The sequence below is a fragment of the Brugia malayi genome (genome assembly GCF_000002995.4).
Source record: "Brugia malayi strain FR3 genome assembly, contig: Bm_v4_Chr2_contig_001, whole genome shotgun sequence".
NCBI classification, from domain to species: Eukaryota; Metazoa; Nematoda; class Chromadorea; order Rhabditida; family Onchocercidae; genus Brugia; species Brugia malayi.
Genome location: NW_025062476.1, coordinates 3,958,912 through 3,976,621, shown reverse-complemented (window position 1 = coordinate 3,976,621; position 17,710 = coordinate 3,958,912). Strand labels below are relative to the sequence as shown.

Genomic DNA, 17,710 nt, shown 5'->3' with positions numbered 1-17,710 from the left:
TATTTCAGTACCGATCCTGGTTGTTCTGAAGAAAAACTTTTTGAAAACCAGTCAGCAGATTTCCAGAAAAACAGTAGTCAGGTCATGTCTGCATTTTATGATTGCTCAAATAACTTCAATTCAAGAAATCTTCGGAAAGACTTGCCTTACTCATTAAACCTGCAGCCGGTAAACAATAAAGTCGGAAAAAGTGCCTCAATTTCCCAACTTTAACAGAATGTCCTTACTATTATACAATTGTAAATTCCTTTTTTCATATACAAACACGACCAGACACTACTCGTTGTAAACAGAAAAAACCGGAAAAAGTTAAAAGAAATTTCTATATGATGATTTCACAGAAAGCAATGTCTAGAGAAGCAGTTGTAAGAAACTATCTACGAAATCTTTGTTTAATCCACGAAGATTATCAATGCCTTCAATGTTTTGAAAGGAATAAAAATCTTAGCTGTTCGGACTACAACTTTGGATATCTTTCCTTTCATTAAATATATTAAATATGGCAAGCAGAAGTACTGCAATCTGACTAAGTGAGATGTCTGCATAATTACTCGTTTCCAGAGTGCCCTAGCAATCATTATCTTATTCAGGATATCATTTTTAAAGCTAGAATCTCACTTTAATTCCTCTCGTTAATTTTCTCCCTTCGATGATCTTACTTCTTTTTACCTTTACCTTTTATTTAATTTTTTTTATGCAACCAAAAAGAGAAACTAAAATTCGGAAATTTCGTTAGTAGAATGTTTTCACATTTTTTTAGAAATTTACATTGACGATTAAATACCATATGCAGAAGAATGTAGAAATTTTTTCCTACGCAACAAATTTTCCAATCCAATTCCTGAATATTTTTCCTTATACTCTAAATAATATTACTGAAAGAGGAGGGAAATGAAATCTCTATTCCACTACAATAAGCCAAAGCTGTAAATCCATCATGCAACATAATGCAGCAGCTTGGAAAGAACAAGAAAACACACTGAAAGAAATTAAACGATTCCATAATAAACTAAAGTAAAGTGAAATCTAAATAAATAATCGATAGAGAGACTTCAAGCCACTTAGAAGACGATTTTTCGTAAAAGAAACAAAAGACCCGAAAAAAAAAACTCATACTGGTGATGAATCTTTCCATTCCGGAAATTATATCTTTGTTCGCTGAAATAAAGCTTTTGGGCGTTTTAATTTTGTTAAATCCTGAATATATGATATTGCATTTTATAAAAAGAAATTGAACAGAAAAGTAAGATATAAAATTAACATATGCAGTATTATTCAAATCTTTTCTGCCCTACAGCCAAAAATTTCTAATATTTTTTAAAAATCATTTAAGGTTGCTACATACACTTTTTACTAGGAATGTAAATGACAAACTGATGAATAAGGGTCACAATTCACGAAATATTTTTCACTTAAAAGTTTCAATTGAAGTAGGAATGAATAAACTCTGTAACAGCGAATGGGGAATTAAGTGGAAAGAACTGCTAACAGTCTACAAGTATATTAAGTGTTATTATGGCAAATTCGAAACGTTCGAAAAAATACTTACGATGGAAAAATAACACAAAATGGAAATTATTTCCGTATTTACATAAACTTTCTATAACTTACTTTTCTATAACTAAGTTTTTTAGAAAGATGTAACTTACCCTTATTGTCAACCTTAACAAACGATTTTTGTCAAAAATATTCCCGCTTTCCTTCTAGTTTTATGGAAGACTACTATGACAATAAGGGTAGAGCTAAAATTAGAAGCTAAAATTTATAAATGCACTTACCGCAAGATAATACGCAACGGAATTACTCAAAGACGATAACTTTCCAGCTACTTTGCTAGCACCCATCCTCATACTATCTCTGATTGTCGCCATTTCCGGCATTTGACTTACGTAACCACTACCGTATGAACTATTTTGGCCATCACCAAACAAATCAGCGCTGCCTATTCCACTTGAACCTTCGAAACGATTCAACCTGGACTGCGCCTCATACTAAAACAAAACATTCTTACACTCTGAATTTTCAACTTTCAAAAAATTTTAGCTTGCATCCACCTATTCCTAGAAAACATATATCCACATATTCTTTCCTTCCCTGTAATTAACAGTTCTAGTAAAATCCTCACATCTACTTGTGGACTACCAAAATATTGATCGGATGATATTGCTCTTGCATTCGCAAACTTTTTCAATGCACTGTCATCGGACGGCTCATTCATAGCAGCGGTTATAATCGGCCTCGACCTGAAATGAATTTCAAAAAAAAAAAAAAATTTTTCAAACTGACCAATAAGAAGTTATTCGCCAAACATATGATGTTAAAGCACACATTATTCAGCTTAGTCTAGCACATGATATACACTAATACAATTAATTCAACCTCATTTTATACCAAATAAAACCTTCTGTCATCTTCATTATAAAAATATTTTTTTCTCAAATTGATACAAATTTTAGAAAAGATGTACGAAAATAAATACGGTTTTTTAATTGTGACTGTCGAAGCAGGAGTTTCCCAACTATCGAAGAAGTCGTTTCCTCCTGTAGTTCTTTTTATGTAGCGATCATCGGTGATGCTTGATCTCTTCTCATTTCCTCTAAATTCTGATCTATGATAAATACTACAAAATAATATTTAATAGCTTCAACGACAATCTTTTAACGAACTAAAAAACTGAACAAAAAATGGCCTGTAACATAAGCGTAGCAATCTCACGCCTCTCTTACTCTGCTTTCGACATTTAAACTTGCATATTCGCGAAAATTTGAAATTAAACCTTAAATCATCATCAATAATTTCCCATTCGCCTTCTCGTCGACTTGGCACTGTAGTTTCATTGATACTCCTTGAAATGCCTTCTTGAGGAATGGTTTTGATACCGCTTGCCACCGAATGACTTATTCTTCCCTTTCCAAAAATGACGCCACAACTGCCCATACCAAGACGATCTACTACGTCTGCTTTATTCTGATCTACATTACTTGCTTTCTGTTTAGCCTAGAATGATAAATTATCCAATAAAGTCAAGTGTTCCATAAAGCAGTTTCAAATTAAACCAATTAAAAAATCAAAACCGTTAGACGAAAAACAGAAATCGAGCAGTTTTGGGTACAAAATATCAGCGGTCTCGTAGATTGATTAATAAAAAGATTAATATCGCAAAATATAAAAACAAAACCATGAGAGACCTTTTTTTCTAATTCTTGCATCAGAAACCGACTAGAAATCGTTTTTGACCCATCGGAATCAATATCATCATTTCCGTCATCTTTCATAATGGAACTTTCCAATGTTTCCTTCTCTTTCAAGTTATCAGATGCTTTCTGTTCAATTTCACCAAAATTTGCAGTTATGCGATGTGCACCCATTCCTTTCCTAGCACCAAGCTATGAAAACGATATATTTTCATCTGCTCCACCAAAAAAACAAGAAAATAAAGATTCATCTTGAGTATTTACCCATCCATACAAACAGGATCAATATAAAATTTGAAATCTACCATCAAAAAATAAAATTTGATAAGCTTAAATGCAACATACTCCTGATTTCTTCACTGTAATTTTTTTGCTCGCAATTTTTGATTTCAATGGAACATTTTGTTCACGAGGTGTATCACTCAATAATAATGCTTCAATATTCGGTTCTGAAAATAATAGATTCTAATTTCCTTCAACCAGTGTTATTTAGTGGTAAAATCAGACAAATTTTACAAACAAAATTATTACTAGCTAACAAGCCCCATAAAAAAAATTAACGAGATCATGTAACTACAGAAGTGATAATACACTATGGAACATATTTAAACTTTAAAACATTAATACCGAATATAAGACTGCGATAATTAAAACAGCCTGTGCGCATATGTGCAATGTACGAAGATAATACTTAAGACTAGAAAATCATACTTAATCACACACGATGAAATCCATAACTGCTGCTTAAGCAGTTCGAATGGCGGTATCTTTAATAAAAGCAAGGTAAGATTAAGTAAAACAACAAAAGGTACCTAATAATGCTTCATTGTCATCACTAATGAACGCGTCCTGACTTATAGAACATGAAGAATTGCTCTGATGAACAAGAAAGTCTTGAGAAAAAAAATCAACTTCATCCTTTGTGTTTTTCTCTTCAAATCCTTCATCTGCTATCAAATCACTACTGTCCATCATCAAAGAAGTACCATATTGTCGGTGTGCTTCCATTGCTAACGAAGCTAATTTTTCCTGAAAATAAAAGAATTATACACGTCCGGTAAATGCATTTTACACCAGTTGATAAACTTACCAGTGCTTAAAAACGTTCATAAAGTCTAACCATGAGGGCAGATAAAGAAAAATTTAGTTGCGTTGTAAGCTTTTTTTAGTAATTTGAAAAACGATTTCATAATGTAATGCTTCTGCTAAATTTTGGTACAGTGATCTTTCTTTGTAAGAAAAACGGTTGGTTTTGCACATTATTAAAACAAGGTGCTAGGAAAAACTACCCAAATTAAGATAAAGGAAAAAACTATGGCTGATGTTGTTCAAATAAAGAAAACACAAAATTACGTACTCTATATAAATTTGAAGCCTTGCTGTTATATTTCTGTTGAGCGTCATTTGTATTACATCCATGATGCTTGAAAAAATTGTTCTAAAAATATGACATACCAAATTTGATCAAAATTTTCAAGTTAAGAAATACACATATAAGCAAAAACGTAGTGTAACAGATATGAATAAATATATATAAATATGAATTAAGTGACAATATTCAAATATTTATTAAATAACGAAAGGAATTATTTTACTATGCAAATGCCTGGCATATCAGAGTATGAAAGACAATAAAGTACATTGACCATTAGATTCGTGTGGGAAAATTGAATTTTTACTTTAAACGTTTATTTAGTCAAATGTAATATAGTAATTGCTAGCTAAAATCTAGGGCAAAATTATCAACAAACGCTTTAAGACACAAAAAAAAAAAAAAAAAAAAAAGGGAAAAAAGATTCTTTCTGACTTTCCCTTTTGTTTCTTCTCTACCACCAATTCAGAATCACATTCATGCAGATGTTATTAACATACACAAAAGAAAAAAAAAAAAAAAAAATCTTCCATCAAAAAAAAGAACGGAAGTAGAGGAAAAGAAAACTGGATTACACACAAAACACTAATACATTCGATATTAGTTTTCTCCATTAACTAAATATTCCTTCCCTGTTCCATACCCTCTCCTTTCATTTTCCAAAAAAAAGGAAGCATAAACAAACCGCTTTAGCATTTCCACCAACTTGCATAGCACGCAGTTGTAACCATGTCCATTTAGTGTCCAAAGTAGTTGATCGTACAAAACTGATGTGAACGCCTAAATTGCGATGCACCGCCGAGCAATCGATACATATGTAAATGCCGTAAGTTACTGATGCCCACGAAGGATTACGAGCACCACAATCGAAACATTCCTAGATTACTGTCGCGTGTATTTTGTAGTTTTGAAATATTACTTCGAGTTTTATTTATTCAAAATCTTTAAATCTGCAGCTGATTGAACTGAATAACCTACACAAATCTAATTGTTTTCCTTTTTTGATAACCCTCCCATCGAATGCCTTCATCCTTTATTGCAAGAATAAAAAATTATTTCCTCCTCATCGTTATCAATGTTCATTCCTGTTTAATGTTACTGATCACTAATCCATAACCACTCCAATGTTCTATATATGCATTCTTCCGATCATCTTTTCTTGTTATCATTAAGCGCTAGCAACAAAAAATAGTAAGAATAAAGAAAAAATGCAACAGGGTTCTTTATTGCAACTGAAAAGAAAACTAAAGATTTTCTCCGAAAATAACATACTTTATTGCATGGTAAAGCGCGAAGTTTCCGGAAAACGGTTTGAATATCTGCTTTTAATGGAGCTTCTTCTGTAGCGCCCATTTTGCTTTACTCCCCTTCTAACACAACTTGACAGTTGCGTCACTGAAAACTGTAGCAAAGATTAAATTAGAACTTAAAACTTACAAATATGATTATTTAGCATAAAATACATCAATTTATAATATCGAATACGATTTTACAAAGCAGATCAAAATAGTAATCACTATAGAATCAGTTCAACGTAGTGTTTAAATGAGATTTCTGATGAGTCAGATAATTTAGAACCAGGAAACATTTGATAACTCACAAATGATAAGCTGTTGAAACACTTAGGACTAAATCGCCAACACCTAACGTTACACGCCCAGTACACGGCAAGTCGCAAAAATGAAACGACACGTCACGCAGGCTTTTAGTTCCACGTAGACAAATCCGAAAGCGTAACGCTGGCACATGCACTGTGCAAACTTAACATCCCACCTGATGAAGACGTTTGTGACGACCAACTATTTCGATTTTATGTTTGACAAAAGTTCATCCGAAATATTCTTCCAGTCTTAAAAGGAAATTAAAATTTAGGAGTCGAGACCTATCACTTTGAAAAATGCAGCACACTATTTTTACCCGTTTATTTTCTTTTAATACAGGTTTGCAGTATCTTGAAATATTACAGGAAATTAGGTAGAAATGTCTCAAAGATAATCCTTCAGTGTAAAATAGTTAGAAAAGTAGTACCATACTGTAATGTGCACATAATTTGGGTTGCTAGTTTGGGTGTAATCTGCTTTTTTGTTAGTGCTGAGAAATGCATATAACCTTTTAACAATCACAGTTCAACAAATAAACATTGAATAAGCAACTAATTACAATAATTCAGATTTTTTCTTTCTTTCAAGTTCTTTAAATGAATGAGAAGTAATGATTTTGTTATGCAAAAGAGTAATAACAAGTCAAATATAATTCATTACGTCAATGGATGAAGTCATCAAAATGTAAAATGACAGAAGCGCGAAATGTAATTTGAAACAGCAAATTTTTTTAGAATGATATTCGAAATGAAAACAAAATCATTTCTGGAAAGCATTTCAAATAAAGTAATTTTCTCGAAATAATTCCACAAACTACATCCATCATAATTTAAGCCATATATCCGACTCAAGTTATTGCGATTCTGTAGTGTGCAACGACTGAGCTGCTACATCTGTAAGATCATTTTGCTAAAGTGTTCAACATTTATAATTCTACTAAATTTCTTCTCCCAGCTTATTTACATACACTGGTAAATCATTCCTTAAAATTTTTTACTATCAAATGATATATCACTGGACACTACCGATATTTCAGGTTAACAATTTTTAATCAAAACAATAAATTTATTAGAAAAAAATTTCACCTTGATTTGAGTTAAAAAATATTTTAGCCGAGCTAAATGTGTACGAAAGCAATTGGAATTCCTGAAATTCTGTGATATAGAATTGGAGGAAAAACTCAAAAGTTGGATAATGGAGCGATGAAAAATTGAAAAAGCTCTTTTTTCAGTTTTTTTTTTTATAAAGCTCATGTATGATTTATCAAGCAAAATTTGAATTCCATCAATTAAAAATATGAGATATATACGACATGGTTCACAAAAGAAATCAAAATCTAACTTTTTGGTATTGGTCTAGCTTAGCCAGACGGATTGCTGCTGATGGATCTAAAGCATTTTTGGTTGATGAACTTTTAGAGCCAAATGAAGCATTGGCAATTTGTTCTTCACATTCACAAGCCACAGACTGGAACCAGTTCAAAGATGAAAAATAGGTGTGTTGATCCAGCAGTACCAGGATAAATGCTACACCTAAAAATTTTAGAATTTCGAATTTCATTTATTTTAAAACCAGTACTTCTGAAATTATCGATATTCAAAAGATTGTTTTGTATAAACCATGAAATTTCTCGAAATTGGAAAATTTCTTATCTATTTTTTACTCAACATTTTTCTGAGCACTATAAATCGAAAAGGACTTTTTGAATTTTTGTTAATCCAGTAATTTTACTACTTAGTTTGTATGAATTTTTTTCTCTATTATACCAAGAATAAATCCATCGTCAGTAAAGGTATTGTTTTGTTTCGCTCTTCGTCCTAATTTTCCTTTGCAAGAAAGCATTCGATCGACATAATTAATCGTCAGTGGTGGCACAATCATGTAAAAGAAGTTCAAATGTTCATATTTCGTATTCCCGCACAATTCTGGTGCAAATACTTCCACAAGAATCTGCAATCTATTTATTTATGTATCTATATATCTGTATACCTAACCTGATCTATCTGCCTATGTCTGTATATTTAGAATTTTAAAAAGTTTGAAGGAATTTGTTATGATAAATGTTGGTTGCAAACCTGTAAATAGTTGTCCGACTGATTAACATTCTTTTTTGCTACATCGAAAACATTATCTAGCAACTTAGCGGCACTGATAGTCTCTGATGATAGTTTTGCATTGACTGCAAGCGGTTCGAAGGATGGGACATCATCGAGATTAGGAAGAAATCCCAAAGACTGCATACTCGCTTCAACGCCACCTGATCTGCAATTGTCCATTATTAGATAATTTGAAATAACAATCGAATTCATTTGAAAATTGGAATATGTTCAATATTTCGATGGTTTCTTCCCAAATGATCCTAGTAAGAAATATTTAGAAATGCGAAATGTAATCAAATCAAGAATTTTTGCCCAGAAATGAATGTCCAAACAAGAAATATTCGTTTAAATGTGGTCACCTGAAAATTTACTGAGAAATACAAAAAAGAGTAGCGAAATAATTTCGTCAATTTAAGAATTCTTTTAAATCAGTCAATACTTTTCCCTGTTCTCATTCGACAAGAAATTGAACTTCAAACTACAAAGATTATTTAAACACAAATCTTATTTGGTGTCTCTATTCTAAATTTCTCCATGAGAAATATCAATGCCATTATTTAACACTTCAAAATCAGTGATAAAGTTTCCCTCAATTCGAAAGACACAATTAAAAAGGCACTGAAAGAAGCATCAGCACTCTGTGACATGTAAAGGACTTTTTTACAGCCAATAATTTAACTTACTAAAACCGCTACTCACAATTTGCTTTGATCTTCTATTAGTTAAATTATTAATTATACCAAATAATAAAGAATGAAATAAAAAATGACCACTGACCTAACAAGCCTTACATAACCCATAACATTTCCAATCTCAGTGATCAAAATACGCAGTTTATCCAAATACAAATCATCATCCGCAACACCAAGAAGTCGAATTGAAGCGCTGAAACGTTGCGCTCGACTTACTGGATACTGAAATGTAACAGGAATTAAATTCTATCAATCTCATGCCAAATATGGAATAATTAAATGGAACCATGAAAGAAATCAAAAAAGAAAAAAAAAATTCTCCAACTGTTGAAATTAATTAAGCAGAAATACTTTTTCCCCCCAAAAGAAAATTTATTCAAGTAATAAAAAATTCTTTTATATGAAAAAAGATATGGAAAAAAAGTTAAAAATTAAACATTTGAAAAACACTGAATCAATTACTTAGAATAAATGATTCCAATGGGGTTTTTGCATACTTCAAAGTAGGTTTCAGCTCTCAAAAATAATCTATTCAGAAAGAAGAAAAGAAATGAAAGAACGGAATCTATTCATATATTCCCAGGAACTAACCATTTTTTCGAGTTTCTCAGCATTCTCATGAAAATATCGCTCATCCTTAATCAACTGATTCCTAATACGATCATCGTATAAGAGCTGTGAGAAAATATAAAATTTCTTTTTGAGAAACTGATAAGCATGATTGATCTGTAATATACTCTAATCGGCAAAACTGAAATAATAGAATTTTTTCTTTTCTTTTCATTTTTTTTTCTTCTTTTTTTTTTGATTTTTAAACATTTAAAGTTATCTTTAAATGTTCAAAAATCATTACTTAGAATAAATTGATCATTTTCGAAAATGATTAATTTGTGTTTATAAATAGAAAAAAACAAAGCAATCTATGAATGCATTTGTGGAAAAATGTCAAGCTATTATAGAAAAAAATTAGAAACAAAAATTGAATAATTTTCTTATGGAAGAAAATGTAAAAAATGATTGGATTTAATCATACCGTCGTATGCATAATACCCATACCATGAGTTCGTATTGAATTAGCAACATGTTCTACTGTTAATATTGTTAATTGCTTGCTTTTACTGTCTTTTTCGATGAAGAACTGAAATAAAAGTAATTTTCAAATTTCACAAAAAATAAATAAATAAAAAATAAAAAACAAAGATATAGTGAAATAGAATAAATAAAGAGAAAAAACACTTCGAATATAAAATTTGTTGTAAGTTAATAACAAATAAACTAGGTTAACCAAAGTTAGGAAAGCATGAAAAAAAAAAAAAAAAAAAAAAAACTGCATTGTTAGGCTTAGCATTATAAAAGAATTTTAATATTGACATATAGGATTATTATAATTTCAACATTTCAAGTTTAAATAAAGTCAGTTCTGAAACCATATTCAACAGTGAAATTAGTTGGACTATAACTAGTATAACGCAATTCATAACCAATAATTAGTTTCATCCGCTCTGAAGAGTTTGGATAGAATAACCTTACAAATGATATGTAGCTTAAAATTTCTAAAATTCTCGAAATTCACCTAAAAATTTCCAAAGAAATCTGAGATTAGGTACCTGTTCATTTAAATTATAATCATAATTTTCCACAAATGAATCGATATTTCGAGCAATAAATAACACATCTGGACCTTGGTCAAGTTTTTGGAATGGTAGACGACTCTGACATAAGATTAAATTATATTTTTGTTTAGCCAATAAGCTCATTGCCATGTAAGTGTTCGAATCATGCAAAGCGACAGCTGTCAAATTGTAGAATGTACTTTCCAAATATTTTTCAACATACCCTGAAATCTTGATAACTTGCGAAAGAGAGAGAGAAGAAAAATGTGTTTCATTCAATATCCTAAAAACAATTTTGTATTCTATCTTTTCAGTTAGCAAACAATTTGCCCACTTTATGCCACTATAGCCTTCTTTCTTTTCATTAAATTCATTAATTTCTCCCATTTTCAACCAAAAATGTTTCACAAATTCTGATAGTAATAATAATAATAAAAGTAATAACATTAATAAATAATGATAACAATAGTAATAATAGAAGTAGTAATAGTTGTGGTAGTAATTTTTATTCTAAAATAAGTAATATCCTAATTATATTTTCATTTTACTATCTAAAAAAATGGCAATTACTTTTAATATCAATCAATCGATCAAACAGTTGCACCGCAGGTAGTTCCAATAAATTAACTAAACGCATGTTTGCATCATGCATTGGATCTTTCGGCGTACGATCGTCCAGTTGGAGATGAGAATGAACGGTTAATCGTAAATCAGTTTCTACTGTTTCGCATAATTTTTTCAAATAAAGCTGAAAATAGTTTCGACAGTAAATAAGGTAACAAATTTTGATGTGAAATTTTAGCTAAATGTAATGACATTTAAAAAGCTTTGGTAATTGTTTCATCTTATCAAAATCTAGATATTCAAACATTACAGCATTTTTAGCAACAAAAGCGGATGAAGAAAAAGAGAAAAATCGACAAAAAAAAACTAAACAGATTTATTGAAATAGTTATTGTGTTTATGCAAAATCAAAATTTCAATTATGGAAAGTGTTTTGGTAATAAGAAAAAAAAAAATACTATGACAAAACTATTAAAAAGTTAGAGCTAATATATGTTTTAAAATAATGAACCAGTTAGAAACAAACATATTATTTCATGTATTTAAATGTATATTATTCGCTACTTTTACAATCAAATTCTAACCTTCTCGTATAACTCGTACAATTCTTCCCGTACCGATTCTTTGACTTTTATATTCTGCTCACTGTCATCTGAACCCAATATTGTTTCTATGTCATTAATTGCATCAAAGAAAAGCTGTAAGAGATATTAAATTTCAAAATGAAATTTAAAATTTTGAAGTATATAATCATGAAATTACATTTAAATTGGTTGGACTTCACATATATTTTATATAGCAATAGCATTGAAAGTCGATCCAGTGATACCTCCAAATAATATCATAATCTCATACTATAAAAAATAAACACTTGAACAAAAAAAAAGAAGCAAACTTCAGGTCGTGAGTTGTTATCTTCGATAATTGCACTAAAATATGCAGCAATAAACGATCGATGCCAGAATAAAAAAGAACAATTACAGGTGCGATAAACAATATTTCCTAGTGATGAGAGAGTTTCTAGACGTATAAATAATTCATCCATTTTTTCAGCATCACTACCACGAAATATTTTCTTGAAAATAACCAACAATTTAGCACATTTTCCATAAGTTGATTTCATATGAATTTATGATAAGTGAGCAAATATAATACTTTTATAAGTTTTAATTACAAACATAAAAAAAAAAAAAAAAAAGGTAACTTATATGCAAGGTAAAAATAAGACAAGAATCAAAAAGAGGAAAAAAAAAGACAATTACCGTATAACAAGCCATTTCTAATGCTGTGCTAGCAACGATCAAATTGGTTCGTGAAACTGAAATATCAAAAATTAGTTTCAAATAACAGAATAGTAACTTTGAAAAAGTACGAAATTTTTCAAAAAGTATTTAAAAGAAACCAAAAGAAAATTTTCTTTTTTTTTCGCTAATATACTTGTGTTTTAAGCAATAAAATATAGGAAAATTATACAAAAAATGCCTGTTTAATGAAGTGAATACTTACTCGAACTCGAAAGAGCATTCTCAGCAACAGTTAAAGCAGAAAGTGTATCAACAGTGCGATAGGAAAAATCTGTTTCGCTACGAATTGTCTGATGCACTGCACTGATCAAATGGATTAGTTTGGCATTGCAATATTGAGATGCTTCTTGACAACTTTCTAAAATATCATATCGCCATTTCCAAAATATCTTCTCAATTTCCTATAAATTAATTTGGAAGATAATACAAATTATTTTGTAGCTATGTGCAGAAATTATTATGAAATTATTATCATGCATCATGCAATTAAATAAATTTATAAATTTTAGCTAATTTAGGTAAACAATATCTTTTTTCTTTTTGTTCCGAACTGAAACATAAGAAGGAAAACAATTGAACACGAAAAATGCGAAGAAAGAATAATAATTAAAAATATCAACGATGCCATTTTCAAACACCTGAATTTTCAAGAATGTTCATTTTGTTAATACATCTCGCTATTAATACATAGAAAAGTCTATTAAAGATCCAAAACATTTCTTATAGTATGTCAAAATTTGAAATATTAATATGTGAAAAGTGTTAAAAACTAAAAACGTACCTTAATGGTTTCAATTAAACGAAATGCAGCTGAAGCTGAACTACGTGATATAGCCTTCTGTTCTATCACCAATCTACTCATTAAAGTTTTTAAAAGACGACACAACAAATCTGCATAGCGAATACCCTGAAAAATAAAAATTGAAAGATTTAAAAATTTCTCATCTTCCTCAATCTTTAATAGTATAAATTTTTTGCAATACCTAAATATTTTAATATGAAATAAGTGTGCTGATCAACATACTCACAGATTTTTTGTACTGCCATAATTATTGTTTTCGAAAATAATCTGCCTAACTTAAAGTTACGACTTAAATATGATAAATGATACGTTAATTTAATAGGTAATTTCGAGAAAAATATGAGACAAATATCATTATGTAACTGTCATTCTTTTATTTTAAACAAAGAAAACAAAGAAAAAAAAAATTACTCGCAAAAACAATGAAATTCGCAATGCCAAATGATCCCTCGATACTTGCTTTGATGTTTCATTTAATTTTTCATTCATATCATATTTCCATTCATCTAACTGCAATATAAAAATATGAATTATTTTGCATCGAATATAAAACTACTCATGTTTCTTTTTTGGATTTTATTAAAGACAATAATGATAATGTTTTTTTTTTCTTCTTTCAGTTAAATATTTCTGACATTTAGTATATTTACGTAAATTTTATTTTGCTTTTCAAAAAAAAAAGGAAAAATTACATAGATTATCCAAAGATTAGTTATTTGACAGAAGCTTATCAAATAAAAGAAAATGCCTTCATGATGCAAAAATTTTTTATAATACTAAACTGGCAAGATATTTCAAAGACATATCACAAAAGACTTGACAAATGTTCCTTTTAACAAAGAAATGCAGTGTAAAATTAACCAAAACTACTAGATTAATTTTCTTATCATCAACAAACATAAAATAAATATATTTTTAAAAACACATACACATGTAAAAAAAGACAGTTCGTTGAAAAAAAAAAAAAAAAAAAATATAGGGACGCATTAAGAATCGTACTTCAGTTTAATCTAAATGATTGAATCAGTCAATATTAGAACATTTTTGAAAAAGAAAGAATTAAAATATTGAAATTTTGTCTATAAAACTTATTTCACTTACAACATTTATTGTATTCGCTGCTTCTCGTGGTAGTGCTTCCATATTTTGAATAAATTGAGCAGATTTTGCAGCTGTCATTGCAGCTATCATTTTCTTATCAATCACACGATCTACTTCAGTCAAATTTTCCAACATAAATTCACATGGCGACCAAATAACATATCCATACAAATGAAATGTTGGGAGCTAAAATAAATTTGAAAATGAAAAATAACCGATATAAAGTACCTGGCTCGAAATACTTCTCTTTAATAACTTTGTTCATTTCCAATTTAGTATACATGCCAAAATAACGGAAATATTCATTCATTATAATAGGAAAAATATTTATTAAATAAGAAAATATTTATCATAATCTTTTATAAAGTTAAGGAAAAAGAAAAAAATTTAACACCGGAATTATATTTGGAATAGAAATATCAACAAAATTTATTCAGTTTTTGATATCCACATGTTGATTTCTATAAAAACTCTGGTATTTCATTTAATCTAATCCCAAAATTATCGATACCAAATGTTGTAGAGAGTACATTTGACTTACTACCTATGAAGGTTAACTGGATTAATCTTAAGACTACATCTTATCATATCATTCCTTACATACCTTTTTATAACTATTCCAAATGGTTCGCATCATTTTCTTATCAACTTTTCGGAACATGAACATATGACATAAGGCAAGGGCAACGATTGCCATTAATTTACGCTTATCCGGCATATCATCCGCTGAAACATGCGTGTTATAGAGAACTACCACAGTTAGTTTATAATTTTAATTGAAAATCAGTAATCTGTAAAATTATTCGTAAAGATTTGAAATTATTTAAAATCTCTGAGATGAAATGAAAATTCCAGTCAAAAATTGAATGAAATTCATAAAAATTTTACTTAGTTATAAAATTTGTTTAAAAATATTAAAATGAAATAAGAAATACATACTAGCTACCCGATCCCATTTTTCGAACATTTCAATTGTTATTCCTTTCATTCGTTCATTAAATTGATGATCCTCCTGCAAATTTCTCTCGAACATTTGTTTACAACAATTCTGCAAACATGTCATATATATATATATATATATATATATATATATATATATATATATATATATATAAATATGTCATATATATATATATCTAAAATAATTGTAGAACAAACGAACAAAGAAAAAGGAAAAAACAATGAGATGAAATTTTCAAATGTAAAATAATTCTAAATTCCGGAAATATATGCGAATGAGCAAACTAATTTCAGAATTTTTTAGCAAAGTTGCATTAAATTTTGTTAATTCCCTATGAAATAGAGAATAAATTGAAAAATGTGAGTTAAAATTATTAATATATTTAATCATTCTGTAGCATATCACCTCAATAATTATATTTATCACAAAGGGATATAAAAACTAAGTTTAAGCTACCCAATAGATATCGATATGCCTAAGTGTCTAATCTTTAATTTGCCAAATAATCAGCTAAGATTCCTGAAATGTCCTGAAATACTGTGTGCTTCAACATTACCATTATGTAGTCAAATAATCATCCAAGCATAGATCACTATTTGACTACATCTTTCTAATTCCCTAATAACATTACTAAACAATAAAGTTAAATTGTTACTTTGTAAAGATTAGCTTTCATAATTGATTGATCGATGCTTGTAATTAACCGCTGAAGAGGTTGTAACAAATCTGATTCTGCACCAAACTGAGATGGATTATGAGCTACCAGTTGCATTGCTCTGAAGACTTTTTTTTTTAAAAAATATCAACTGAACTGATTCGAACTTATTGCAGTTAATTTTCCTAAATACAAAAGAAATATAAAGAAAATTTCTTGTTTTTTTTTTTTTTTGATAAGTACCTTAACGAAAGTTAGAAAATGTGAAAACATAGAAAACAATTAAATATTGCTTTTCTATTATCGCTTTAATAATTGAAAAAACTAATCCAGTCACGTACTTTCTTAAACATATCCTAATCACATTTTATTGTTTGCTTATAAAAATAAAAAAGACGAGAATACTACTATTATAAAATGATAAAGCAGGTCAGATACTAAATAAAAATCACCAGACGTTTTGTCCATCATTTTCAGCTCTATCATCAGAAATTAAACAATCAAATTAGATCCTAATAGCCATACCTTTCCCAATACTTGTTTTCTATTTCATTACAAATCAACTCCAGTCAGTCTTATAAATTGAATTTTAAAGACTTTGTTTGTGTTATTAATCCTATTCTTTTTATTTCAATTGGTTTAATGAGAAACCTATAATAGCAATATGGTATTTATTTTTATTTTAATTGACTCTAAATTTTCTCAATTTTAATTTTATTTTTCCTTACTACGATCAAACTTTATTTTTTTTTTTCAGCTCACCATTTCAATCAAATTAATTAGCTATTCTTGATGTAGAATGAAGTTGCATAGTCCTTTGAAGATAAATTTATTCATTATACTTGAAAAATTTGAATACTTTGCAAAATCATATTTCATTTAGAAATTTAAAGTTATAAAATATTTGTTGATACTTATAATAAGATTGCCAGTGTTGTTGTAAAGTTGACTGTTGATGTATAATTTCGTCAAGTGAAATCAAAATGGATAATAGCAATCCAAGTGAGTGCCACATTCTCATCATCTTTCTTTCTTGAGCTTGCTCCAAAACATCGCTTCTAAAAATATGATGCATCAACGATTATTCAATAGCTAATTTTATCATTATCAAGATAAGAAGTTTTTTTCTTCCAAAATTATATATTCTTATAGTATAGGATAGAGAAGATAATAATAATAAGACTGATAAGCTTTCCGATTTTATAATATTTAGGAAATTTCATTTTCTTTTTTTGCTTATCAAAAAAAAAAAAATCCATTTTCTTCAAGATAAAAGAGGAAAATCCTGAAAAAAGTAAATGAAACTTACTTTAAGGAAAGAAAAGCATGAAGCTGAGAAATGATATTATGAAATACTTCATAACAACGATTGACAAAAACATGAAGTTGCTGAAGTTGTGGCAAAAATTGTGCGATCATTTTTACAGTACCACCTTCTAATGATAAGCATCCATCAACTATAAAAAAAAAAGGAACTTTTTATTTCTCAATTCATGGATTATTTGGTAATAATTACTATAACTGATAAGAGATAAGTAGAAAGATAATCTTAAGTTTTTGTTCAATTTTATCATTTCATTAATAATATTTCCTATCTTTTTTCCTACAAAATTATCACAAATTACCATCTTCTCCATAAACAATTAATGCATTGTAAAATGTGCTTCGTGCTTTTTCCATCAGAATATCAACTTCCATGATAAGAGTGGAAAATGTAATGATACATTTGTCAACAACAGCATTTCCACTGTA

At 29.0% G+C, this 17,710-nt stretch overlaps 2 protein-coding genes across 4 annotated transcripts; both read right to left on the bottom strand.

The window, feature by feature from the left end:
• Positions 1–4: 4 nt before the first annotated feature.
• On the bottom strand, positions 5–5,919 carry Bm3172 (the record flags this gene model as incomplete). 2 transcript variants are annotated; one of them, XM_043078335.1, is made up of 11 exons in its annotated part: positions 5–25; positions 1,779–1,991; positions 2,126–2,243; positions 2,480–2,596; positions 2,777–2,997; positions 3,189–3,386; positions 3,540–3,643; positions 4,007–4,223; positions 4,552–4,632; positions 5,252–5,443; positions 5,839–5,919. In XM_043078335.1, 11 exons carry the CDS (start codon positions 5,917–5,919, stop codon positions 5–7), a joined length of 1,563 nt encoding a protein of 520 aa, XP_042934269.1. The 2 variants fall into 2 exon arrangements, with proteins under 2 accessions (XP_042934269.1, XP_001893637.2); XM_001893602.2 differs by lacking the exon at positions 5–25 and adding an exon at positions 1,144–1,158.
• A 1,100-nt stretch (positions 5,920–7,019) lies between these two features.
• Positions 7,020–17,656, bottom strand: Bm9435 (the record flags this gene model as incomplete). Of its 2 annotated transcripts, XM_043078333.1 has the most annotated exons (23): positions 7,020–7,060; positions 7,253–7,313; positions 7,509–7,699; positions 7,934–8,117; positions 8,243–8,429; positions 9,044–9,180; positions 9,550–9,684; positions 9,992–10,096; positions 10,566–10,795; positions 11,142–11,319; positions 11,720–11,833; positions 12,031–12,210; positions 12,398–12,453; positions 12,642–12,840; positions 13,221–13,346; positions 13,653–13,751; positions 14,343–14,528; positions 14,947–15,068; positions 15,282–15,390; positions 15,959–16,079; positions 16,873–17,016; positions 17,268–17,415; positions 17,584–17,656. In XM_043078333.1, the coding sequence occupies 23 exons, from the start codon at positions 17,654–17,656 to the stop codon at positions 7,020–7,022; spliced, it is 3,126 nt and encodes a 1,041-aa protein (XP_042934267.1). The 2 variants fall into 2 exon arrangements, with proteins under 2 accessions (XP_042934267.1, XP_042934268.1); XM_043078334.1 differs by lacking the exon at positions 17,584–17,656 and having other exon boundaries at positions 17,268–17,377.
• Positions 17,657–17,710: the final 54 nt, after the last annotated feature.